Raw genomic sequence first — 13,247 nt, 5'->3', positions numbered from 1 at the left:
GGGCCCTCTGTCTGCATGATGGCTCAGTTTCAGGTGGTTTGAATTTCTCCGATTATACTTGGATTCTAACGTGAACTGTGAAAGTGACCTGGAGAAACATTCCAATTTTCCCTCTTGTATATGTAATAGCATTCACAGAATTGTCATCTAGGAGTTTCCAGGTGTATGACCATCGCAAACACCAGGACTGCACTCAGCCTACATTACACGTACTCAAAACTGTGAATAAGAAGAAAAACAGACACCCATATTCTAGAAACAATTTACAAGTTTTATTTAGTTCACGCACTTCAAAACTGTAGGGGTAGCCGCAAAGGGTTCTAATAAATTGCCTGTACTATGAATTAAACTTCAAAACTACCATTTATTACATGTAAGCTTTAAGATTTTTTTGTTCCTTCTTATCTTAATAAAGAAGTTTTTAATACATGTATACTTTATACAAGTAATTGCTGGATAACTGTATCAAATAAGAAACCAGTTCCAAAGTAGACTTTACAAAAAAAATACACTGTTTCATAGAGAGACACAGAAAAGCTGATGATCAAATATTGACCAATAATATTCATCTTCCTTTTCACTTATCAAAAAAGTTAACCTGACATCTATTTTAAAAAGGTAAAAAGCAATGTACAGCACGTTTAAAGGAGTGGGAAAGACAGAACAGCGCCGGGAGTTCAGTCGGCTGATTTGGTTACCAAGGAGAGCGGCTGTGACTGGAACAGGGCATGATGGGAGTGCAAAGCAGCCTGGTGGAATGGGGAGGGCGGGGACAAGAGGGAGGGGTGCAGGGAGGCGAAGGGGATTGGCCGAGACAGTAGGGGTGGGGTCGACTGACTGCCGGAGGAGCTAATGGGGAGAGAGATACTTGGATGAGAGGAGGACACTGAAGATAACGAGGAGGAGGAAGAGGAGGAAGAAGAGGAAGACGATGATGTCGAAGACACAGAGGAGGGTTTGGAGAGCAGGGGGAAGTGAGGATGATGATGGCGCTCAGGCTTGGTGGTGAGGGAGAGCGGCTGGGCCTGCTCGGAGTGAGTGGGGGCGGGAGCAGCGGGCGAGGCCAACGCGGTGGAAGGCGTGGCTGGGGAGTCCAGCATGCTGCCATGAGAGGACGCCGGGCTGTCAATCATCTTCTCCTGAGGGAGGTACTGCACACAGGGCTTCTTGTTCCGCGTGGAGAAATCTGGAGCAAGAAGAAGAAGAAGAACAACAACAACACCACAGTCGTCAAAGCCGTGGCCGGTCCTAGCTGGCGTGGCCGACATCGCCGGGGTGCAACGGAGAGGAAGATGGGGGAGGCTCCGCGTGCAATGCTAGCGCCCTGCTACTGCTCATGCTGATGAAAAAGCCAGACCCGCTCGGCAGAGACCGCGACGCCAGCGCCAGACCGCAAAAACACGGGCGAGCACGCTGAACGAACGCGGTGTGCACACCTAAGAGCGCTCCCATGGTCATGACACAGGAATGACAGCTGGCCAGAGACGGGACACCATGCGGATGGAGGCTGACGAGGAGGAGAGGGGTGGGGGTGGGGGTGGGGGTGGGCGGATGGAGGGAGGAAGGTGTGGCACCACCCTACCTGCCTGCGCTAGCACTGCACTTCAAAGGCTGCATGTCAAGAGTGCAGGGAGGGGACATCAGGTTAGTGCGGGACGCGGCCATGCACGTCGACAGCTTCCGTTAGTGCTAAGAACGTTTTCTCCTACAGCCCTGCTGCTGCAAATGTCAGGCTTCAGAGGTCATGAGGTCATCAGCAGGTTTAGGGTGAGGAGTCCCCAAGTGCACCATTTCCCAGCCCCGCTCCTGGAGGACCCACCACCCGCATTGCGCATTTTGGTGACGAGTACTGGATCCAGTCCAGGTTTTTAATATAATTTTATTTAATTACGCAGAAGAACCAGGTCATTGTGAGCTGCAGAACGTCCCAGTTATTGTTTTGCCTCTTACCAACACGCTGTAATCAACTCATCAAGCTAACTAGCCAGCGGTGAGCTCAGGACAGGTGTGTTGGTACAGGTCGGGGTGCTGACACACACACACACACGAAATCCAGCAGCAGGACTGGGAAAAACAGCTTTTGCGCAGAAAGGGCTGAACTCTGTGGAAGCTGTTTATAGATCGAGTAGCTATTTCACAAACACAATCAAAAGCTTTCGACCAATAAAATGCTTCACACATGTGTTAAGTGATAAGTCTAGGGGACAGATAGTGGTACAAAAAGTGTAGTTACTCTGTAGTGTGTGTGTGGGAAAACGAAACCAGCTCCTGTTAGAATGAATGAGAGGTCCCTACCCTCTGGGGTCGTGTCAGTCTTACTGTCCCTTTTTCTCTTCTTCCTCTTTCCCTAGACACACACACACACACACAGACACACAGACAGACAGACACACAGACACACACACACAGACACAGACACACAGACACACACACACAGACACACACACACAGACACACACAGACACACACACAGACACACACAGACAGACACAGACACACACAGACAGACAGACAGACACAGACAGAGACAGACAGACACACACAGACAGACAGACAGACACACACACACAGACAGACACACACACACAGACAGACACACACACACAGACAGACACACACACACAGACAGACACACACACACAGACACAGACACACACAGACACACAGACACAGACACACAGACACACACACACACACACAGACACACAGACACACACACACACACACAGACACACAGACACACACACACACACACACACACAGACACACAGACACACACACACACACACACAGACACACACACACAGACACACACACACAGACACACACACACACAGACACACACACACACAGACACACACACACACAGACACACACACACACAGACACACACACACACAGACAGACACACACACACACAGACACACACACACACACAGACACACACACACACACACAGACAGACACACACAGGGAGAGAGAAGCAATGAAACAGTGAGGGAACATTAACCCTGTAATCAACATTGTAAGTGTAGAACCAGCATTTTAAAAGTTCATGAGGAGAATCTAATCAGACTGTAGAGGACTTTTGAAAAACAGTGTGTGCGCATAGATTTATATCGTTATCTCGTGTGTGTGTAGACTTACATAGTTATCTCGCGCGGACCAGCCTGGGTAGAGCTGAGAGTGCAGTTGTCTCTCTTTCCTGGCCAGTTCGTAGTACTTGGCCTGCTCCTCACGAGACAGAGAGTGCCACTGCACGCGCACACACACACACACACACATGTATCAGTCAGCCACTGGACACACACACATGTATCAGTCAGCCACTAGACACACACACATGTATCAGTCAGCCACTGGACACACACGTATCAGTCAGCCACTGGACACACACGTATCAGTCAGCCACTGGACACACACGTATCAGTCAGCCACTGGACACACACGTATCAGTCAGCCACTGGACACACACGTATCAGTCAGCCACTGGACACACACGTATCAGTCAGCCACTGGACACACACACACGTATCAGTCAGCCACTGGACACACACACACGTATCAGTCAGCCACTGGACACACACACACGTATCAGTCAGCCACTGGACACACACACACGTATCAGTCAGCCACTGGACACACACACACGTATCAGTCAGCCACTGGACACACACACACACACACACACACACACACGTATCAGTCAGCCACTGGACACACACACACACACACACACACGTATCAGTCAGCCACTGGACACACACACACACACACACACACACGTATCAGTCAGCCACTGGACACACACACACACACACGTATCAGTCAGCCACTGGACACACACACGTATCAGTCAGCCACTGGACACACACACGTATCAGTCAGCCACTGGACACACACACGTATCAGTCAGCCACTGGACACACACACGTATCAGTCAGCCACTGGACACACACACGTATCAGTCAGCCACTGGACACACACACGTATCAGTCAGCCACTGGACACACACACGTATCAGTCAGCCACTGGACACACACACGTATCAGTCAGCCACTGGACACACACACGTATCAGTCAGCCACTGGACACACACACGTATCAGTCAGCCACTGGACACACACACGTATCAGTCAGCCACTGGACACACACACACACACGTATCAGTCAGCCACTGGACACACACACACACACACGTATCAGTCAGCCACTGGACACACACACGTATCAGTCAGCCACTGGACACACACACGTATCAGTCAGCCACTGGACACACACACGTATCAGTCAGCCACTGGACACACACACGTATCAGTCAGCCACTGGACACACACACGTATCAGTCAGCCACTGGACACACACACACACACGTATCAGTCAGCCACTGGACACACACACACACACGTATCAGTCAGCCACTGGACACACACACACACACGTATCAGTCAGCCACTGGACACACACACACACACACGTATCAGTCAGCCACTGGACACACACACGTATCAGTCAGCCACTGGACACACACACACACACACGTATCAGTCAGCCACTGGACACACACACACACACACGTATCAGTCAGCCACTGGACACACACACACACACGTATCAGTCAGCTACTGGACACACACACACACACGTATCAGTCAGCCACTGGACACACACACACACACACGTATCAGTCAGCCACTGGACACACACACGTATCAGTCAGCCACTGCACACACACACGTATCAGTCAGCCACTGCACACACACACGTATCAGTCAGCCACTGCACACACACACGTATCAGTCAGCCACTGCACACACACACGTATCAGTCAGCCACTGCACACACACACACACACACACACACACACACACACACACACACACACACGTATCAGTCAGCCACTGGACACACACACGTATCAGTCAGCCACTGGACACACACACGTATCAGTCAGCCACTGGACACACACACGTATCAGTCAGCCACTGGACACACACACGTATCAGTCAGCCACTGGACACACACACACACACGTATCAGTCAGCCACTGGACACACACACACACACGTATCAGTCAGCCACTGGACACACACACACACACGTATCAGTCAGCCACTGGACACACACACACACACACGTATCAGTCAGCCACTGGACACACACACGTATCAGTCAGCCACTGGACACACACACACACACACGTATCAGTCAGCCACTGGACACACACACACACACACGTATCAGTCAGCCACTGGACACACACACACACACGTATCAGTCAGCTACTGGACACACACACACACACGTATCAGTCAGCCACTGGACACACACACACACACACGTATCAGTCAGCCACTGGACACACACACGTATCAGTCAGCCACTGCACACACACACGTATCAGTCAGCCACTGCACACACACACGTATCAGTCAGCCACTGCACACACACACGTATCAGTCAGCCACTGCACACACACACGTATCAGTCAGCCACTGCACACACACACACACACACACACACACACACACACACACACACGTATCAGTCAGCCACTGGACACACACACATGTATCAGTCAGCCACTAGACACACACACATGTATCAGTCAGCCACTGGACACACACGTATCAGTCAGCCACTGGACACACACGTATCAGTCAGCCACTGGACACACACGTATCAGTCAGCCACTGGACACACACGTATCAGTCAGCCACTGGACACACACGTATCAGTCAGCCACTGGACACACACGTATCAGTCAGCCACTGGACACACACGTATCAGTCAGCCACTGGACACACACGTATCAGTCAGCCACTGGACACACACGTATCAGTCAGCCACTGGACACACACGTATCAGTCAGCCACTGGACACACACACACGTATCAGTCAGCCACTGGACACACACACACGTATCAGTCAGCCACTGGACACACACACACGTATCAGTCAGCCACTGGACACACACACACGTATCAGTCAGCCACTGGACACACACACACACACACACACACACACACACGTATCAGTCAGCCACTGGACACACACACACACACACACACGTATCAGTCAGCCACTGGACACACACACACACACACACACACACGTATCAGTCAGCCACTGGACACACACACACACACACGTATCAGTCAGCCACTGGACACACACACACACACACGTATCAGTCAGCCACTGGACACACACACGTATCAGTCAGCCACTGGACACACACACGTATCAGTCAGCCACTGGACACACACACGTATCAGTCAGCCACTGGACACACACACGTATCAGTCAGCCACTGGACACACACACGTATCAGTCAGCCACTGGACACACACACGTATCAGTCAGCCACTGGACACACACACGTATCAGTCAGCCACTGGACACACACACGTATCAGTCAGCCACTGGACACACACACGTATCAGTCAGCCACTGGACACACACACACACGTATCAGTCAGCCACTGGACACACACACACACACGTATCAGTCAGCCACTGGACACACACACACACACACGTATCAGTCAGCCACTGGACACACACACGTATCAGTCAGCCACTGGACACACACACGTATCAGTCAGCCACTGGACACACACACGTATCAGTCAGCCACTGGACACACACACGTATCAGTCAGCCACTGGACACACACACACACACGTATCAGTCAGCCACTGGACACACACACACACACGTATCAGTCAGCCACTGGACACACACACACACACGTATCAGTCAGCCACTGGACACACACACACACACGTATCAGTCAGCCACTGGACACACACACACACACACGTATCAGTCAGCCACTGGACACACACACGTATCAGTCAGCCACTGGACACACACACGTATCAGTCAGCCACTGGACACACACACACACACACGTATCAGTCAGCCACTGGACACACACACACACACGTATCAGTCAGCTACTGGACACACACACACACACGTATCAGTCAGCCACTGGACACACACACACACACACGTATCAGTCAGCCACTGGACACACACACGTATCAGTCAGCCACTGCACACACACACGTATCAGTCAGCCACTGCACACACACACGTATCAGTCAGCCACTGCACACACACACGTATCAGTCAGCCACTGCACACACACACACACACACACACACACACACACGTATCAGTCAGCCACTGGACACACACACGTATCAGTCAGCCACTGGACACACACACGTATCAGTCAGCCACTGGACACACACACGTATCAGTCAGCCACTGGACACACACACACACGTATCAGTCAGCCACTGGACACACACACACACACACGTATCAGTCAGCCACTGGACACACACACGTATCAGTCAGCCACTGGACACACACACGTATCAGTCAGCCACTGGACACACACACGTATCAGTCAGCCACTGGACACACACACACACACGTATCAGTCAGCCACTGGACACACACACACACACGTATCAGTCAGCCACTGGACACACACACACACACGTATCAGTCAGCCACTGGACACACACACACACACGTATCAGTCAGCCACTGGACACACACACACACACACGTATCAGTCAGCCACTGGACACACACACGTATCAGTCAGCCACTGGACACACACACACACACACGTATCAGTCAGCCACTGGACACACACACACACACACGTATCAGTCAGCCACTGGACACACACACACACACGTATCAGTCAGCTACTGGACACACACACACACGTATCAGTCAGCCACTGGACACACACACACACACACGTATCAGTCAGCCACTGGACACACACACACACACACGTATCAGTCAGCCACTGGACACACACACGTATCAGTCAGCCACTGCACACACACACGTATCAGTCAGCCACTGCACACACACACGTATCAGTCAGCCACTGCACACACACACGTATCAGTCAGCCACTGCACACACACACACACACACACACACACACACACACACACACACACGTATCAGTCAGCCACTGGACACACACACACACACACACGTATCAGTCAGCCACTGGACACACACACACACACACGCACACACACAGACACGCACACAGACAGACACGCACACAGACAGACACGCACACAGACAGACACGCACACAGACAGACACGCACACAGACAGACACGCACACAGACAGACACGCACACTTACCCTCCTGCCCAGGATCTGGTTGATGGCGGCGCTCTCCTTCAGCGTGCACTCTGCCACCACTTTGGCCCTCATCTCCTTCATGTAGAGCATGAACGCGTTCAGGGGCTTCTTTATGTGCGGCTTCTTCTCATCCTCCTTCTTAGAGGGTGCTGGAGACTTCCTGCTCCAAAACAAAACACACCAGGTGTCACTGTGCGCGTGCACGCGCGCGCGTGTGTGTGTGTGTGAGAGAGCAAGACACAGTGGTGTGATGGTAGACACAACACTGATAAAGGGAGGGGGATCTTTCACGAAACGAGACCAAAAAAAAAAAAAGCAAAGTGAGTTGTGAGCAGGTCACTGGGTTTGTGTTTCTGCTTTGTGAATGTGTAAGTCAGGACCAAGGTCTCTGTTGTGTTAGCGAGTGTGTGAGAACCAACTTGTGTGTGTGGCAGCTCTGAGGTCTCTCCATACTGTGTGTGTGTGTGTGTGTGTGTATGTATGTGTGTGTGTATGCATGTGTGTGTGTGTGTGTGTGTGTGTGTGTGTGTGTGTGTGTGTGTGTGTGTACCCACGTGTGTGAGGCAGGGCTGAGCTCTCCATTGGGCTCCTGTTTGATGGCAGGGGAGACGATTGCAGGGTGTGGGATTCCTGTCTGATGAAGGCCATGAGGATGATGAGGCACCATGTGAGGAGAAAAACGACTTGACACCAGACTGCAGAAAGAGAGAGAGAGAGAGGGAGAGGGAGAGATTTATTTTAGAGTTTTTGTGAAAGTTTTTCAGAGGCAGAATTCAACAGCCTTTCCTGCAGTGTCTCAGTGATGGCCATTTCCTTCAGCGCTCATTACCTGTCATCTCCCACACACTCCCACACACTCCCACACACTCCCACACACAGTCAAGCTGAGTCTGATCTTTGGCATGCAGGCTTTGTCTGAGACACTTAATGATGTGTCTAGACTAAAAAAACAAAAAACAACCCCCCCCCCCACTTTACTTCCACACACAGCCCCACACACCACTTTTCATTCATATTTCACACGTAGTCCAAATAAAGCTGCTCTCAAAGGCACCATTATAAGTCTTGCTACAGGCAAAGTGCGAAGTGTGCAGTTACCGTGGAAACAGAGGGGAACGCGACACCTGAGAACACATTCTGCACGCGTGCACAAACGCACAGAATACACCTTTCCAGAAACCACGGAAACCACTTCCTATGGAGGGCTGAATGGGACACTTTTCAGATAGCAGCACAAAGGCTTGGCACAAGTGTACAATGAAACATTATCATCATTCAGTCAGAGAAAGAATGAGACCGTGTCCCCTTGCACGCTGTGTGTGTCTCTCTCTGTGTCTCTGGTCTAGGCTAACAAAACACCCCAGTAGAAGACAATATGACCAGTCAATATACTCTGTGCAACACACACACACGAAGCAGACCCTTTGGCATGTGTGTGCGTGCGTGCGCGCTCGCGTTTTCTCTGTATGTGTGCGATTTTCTGTGTGAAGCAGACATGCAGTTCAGCATCTTCTGAAAGACTGGAAGCGCCAAACTACTGAACTGTTTCAGCTCAGTGATTCAGTAGCAGTTTAAAACAGGCCTTGCTGAGGATGGGTGAGCCTAGAGAGACCATCTGCTCCACACCACTACCCTCACCACCTGTACCGCCACCTCAGACACCCCCCCCCCCCCTGCCCCCAACCACACACACACACACACACACACACACACACACACACATGTGCAGCCAGCAGAGGACAAGAGATCAGACAGGAGCCGTCAGGTTTGGAGATCAGTTCAGCCTTTCATCTTTGTGTGTGTGCGTGTGGTGGAGGTGTGGCGTCTGGAGCTCAGTGCAGCATCTCCCAGGAAGTCCCACTCCCACCCCGCCCAGTGGAGAACTCGGGAAAAGTAGAGGACAGATGAGCCAAAACGCACAGTCTCTCAGACACACACACTTACCTGGACATAGATGCGTTCATTGCCAATGCTGGGTACGGGTGGCGGAAACCTCCTGGAGGAATGGAGTACATGGGCTGCCCTTGTCTGAGAGAGAGAGAGAGAGAGAGGCCATAGAAATAATAATACTATTAAATGTAGTGGTAACAGTAGTGATGACAGTAGCATTGGTGGTAGTAGTAGTTGTAGTAATTGTAGTAGTAATGGTATTATTGTCATATTAGTATTAGGATTAAATATAATATTTCCTACCTGCAATTTCTCATACATAATTTAAACTATTTAAATCTATTTTACTGTTTGTTTACCATATACTTAATTGCTTCATCAAAGCTTTGGCAATACAAGTATAAATGTTTGTCATACTAATAAAGACTGAATTGAATTGAATTGAGAGAGAGAGTGTGTGAGAGTGAGTCAGACAGAGGCTATGAGAAGAGAATCTCTCATGTCTATGGCGGATCTGCCGTGAGCCGTATGTGAGCATGTGCGTGCGTGTGATGTATTCACTCACTGTGGGACAAGCCAGCCCAAGGGGTGGGGAATCTGGCCCATGGCTCCAGGAGACAAGGGGTAATACGGCGAGAGCTCCGGGGGGTGGGGGGTCCGTGGGATACCTGCACCACACAGCAGCCATCAGTTTCCCAGCCTATAGGGGTGGTCTAGAGTTCCTCTGTGTGTGTGTGTGTGTGTGTGTGTGTGTGTGTATATACGCGCGAGCGCACACACATATTACCTGTCTTTGGGTCCAGAATCTCCGGGGAGAGATGTGCAGGAGGCGTCGCCGGTGAAAAGTGATCATTACTGTAGGTGATGAGGGGGGTGAGGGGGTGCATGTGTGCATGCTGTACTACGGGAACCTTATTAGACTGGGAGACAGAGAGAGAGGGGGAGAGACAGAGAGAGAGAGAGGGGGGGGAGAGGGAGAGAGAGAGAGAGAGAGAGAGGGGGGGAGGAGAGGGAGAGAGAGAGAGAGAGAGAGAAAAAGAGAGAGAGACAGAGAGAGAGAGAGGGGGGGAGGGGGAGAGAGAGGGAGAGAGAGAGACAGAGAGAAAGAGAGAGACAGACAGAGAGAAAGAGAGACAGAGAGAGAGAGAGAGAGAGAGAGACAGACAGACAGACAGAGAGAGGGAGAGAGAGAGAGAGAGAGAGAGACAGAGAGAGAGGGAGAGAGAGAGAGAGAGAGAGAGAGAGAGAGAGACAGAGGGAGGGAGGGGGGAGAGGGAGAGAGAGAGGGAGAGAGAGGACAAAGTCAGAAAAACAGGTTGGGAAAACGGTTTTGTTTTCAAAATATGCAGCATGAAATAAACAGAGAGTAATTTGTTGGGTGGAACTGTGCATCAAACTGCAGTGTGTATCCAGCACAAGCCTGAGTTTGTGTGTGTGTGTGTGTGTCACAAGACCCTATGGTGCAATATGGACCAGCCCCACACATCATTGTAAGTGGAATTTGGTGCCAAACAGACTCACCACACATCCATCAATGCACACACACTGCCAAGCCCCACCCTAGCAACTCAAACAAAAAGTATACCATCATGTTCTAGAGAGAGAGAGAGAGAGAGAGAGAGAGAGAGAGAGAGAGAGAGAGACACACACACCGACCAAAAAAGAAAGGCAAGTTCAGGACTCAAATGCTTCAGCATTCCAGCGTGTGCAGCAGTACAGTACTGCACCATGTCTGTGGTCACTAACTGAACTGAGTCACTCGGACTGATTAAGTGAAGCACTGCTTAAGGAGGCGCATGCTTTAACTGGGCCCTAGACGGCAACCAGTGTTTTCTGAACGTGCAAGTTCAAGTTCCGTGTGAGTGCATGACCATTAGTGCATGATCCCTGGCACGTCTACATTAAACTGAAAAGAAACTGTCCACCCTACATTTTAGCTGGGGGGTGGGACATTACCCCACACAGTGAAAACATCCACTACACCGAAGTCACTAGTCTGCCAAACACACACTTGTTCACTGTTTGCATCAATCACACTTTCACTACTATTAAAATGTCTTGCATCTCTCAACACTGCTACCATACTGAGCGAGGATGTGAGGTTCCTCACGTGTGCTAGCTAGCAGTTAGCCATATGTGGGCAGTGCAACAGAGCGAACCAAACGCGGACGTTGTTCGTGAAAGGCTTGTTGAGACTAGCTATTGCTTCAGAGCTACAACCCGAGGTGCATGTAGTGCTGAAAGTTAGGTTTAGTTTGTCAGTATGTAACTACAGACCACGATGGTAATGTCACGTTTTTATAAACTCCTCCTGTGGTGAGCTGTACCACCAGCTGGCTAGTTAGCTAGCCAAAGTCACTTTTTTGTCAGTACAGAAGAAAGATTTAGCACCAAAACGCTTGGGGTTTTAATTTAAAATGATACAACAGAACATGGCCTACTTTGTCAGCCACTGCTTGTGGCAGAGAAACAATGATTCCGTATTGGGTCTCGAGTGAGTGTCAGTCTTTATGTCAATGCAAATCTCAGGTATGCAAATGCAAATCTGGGGTATGCAAATGAAGACAACTATTCATGACAAATACAAGGATTAACAGGCTACCTGTACTGAAAAAAAGATGTGTGTGTGTGTGTGTGTGTGTGTGCGCGCGAGAGAGAGAGACCAAATCATGTGCTGGTGCGCCTCACTGAGGAAGTTGGTAACACCAGTGCTACCAGTGGAGAACTTAGTCTGGAATACTGCTCAACTTGTTAAAAGCAGAGTTTAATGCTTCAGCTTCTAAAACCACGTAGGAACGCCAGACACAGGCATCGCTGACAGCACAGGCTCACGCACACTTCAAAAGCCTGTGTCTGCCCTGTCAACAGGGGGCGGTCTGGAGCAGTTCTGAGAAGCAGAGGAATGGGAGTGGTCTTAAGACTCTCATGACCCTTTCGAAAAATCACCACCGTCTCTGTGTGGCATCACAGTGGAGAGCACCGCCAAACAACCGCACTACATAACCGATGCGGAGGGCTGTCCAGGGCCTATCTGATGGTCTGGGCTATGGCCGCCATGCTGCAGAGGAGCAGGACTCAGACAGAACAGCTAGTGAGGGAGGGAGCGCGCGAGGGAGGGAGGGCTTCTGTCATCTAAACGCTGCTCTAAAGACTCCACA

At 50.6% G+C, this 13,247-nt stretch overlaps 1 protein-coding gene across 2 annotated transcripts in view; it reads right to left on the bottom strand.

The window, feature by feature from the left end:
• Positions 1-250: 250 nt before the first annotated feature.
• tcf7l1b (transcription factor 7 like 1b) overlaps positions 251-13,247 on the bottom strand; it is a 40,198-nt gene continuing 27,201 nt past the window's right edge. Inside the window, exons 5-12 of one of the 2 annotated variants that reach the window (XM_027024188.3) lie at positions 10,877-11,009; positions 10,655-10,757; positions 10,144-10,227; positions 8,754-8,894; positions 8,200-8,359; positions 3,148-3,255; positions 2,296-2,347; positions 251-1,186 (exon numbers count right to left, since the gene is read on the bottom strand). In XM_027024188.3, the coding sequence (XP_026879989.1) occupies positions 678-1,186; positions 2,296-2,347; positions 3,148-3,255; positions 8,200-8,359; positions 8,754-8,894; positions 10,144-10,227; positions 10,655-10,757; positions 10,877-11,009 (1,290 nt within the window). In that variant the 3' untranslated portion in view covers positions 251-677. Of the gene's footprint in view, positions 1,187-2,233; positions 2,348-3,147; positions 3,256-8,199; positions 8,360-8,753; positions 8,895-10,143; positions 10,228-10,654; positions 10,758-10,876; positions 11,010-13,247 lie in introns of both variants that reach the window. The other variant, XM_081703341.1, reaches the window with a different exon arrangement.

The sequence above is a fragment of the Electrophorus electricus genome, chromosome 20, assembly GCF_041902795.1.
Source record: "Electrophorus electricus isolate QZ-2024a chromosome 20, ASM4190279v1, whole genome shotgun sequence".
NCBI lineage: Eukaryota > Metazoa > Chordata > Actinopteri > Gymnotiformes > Gymnotidae > Electrophorus > Electrophorus electricus.
This window is presented reverse-complemented; position numbering and strand designations above follow the sequence as displayed.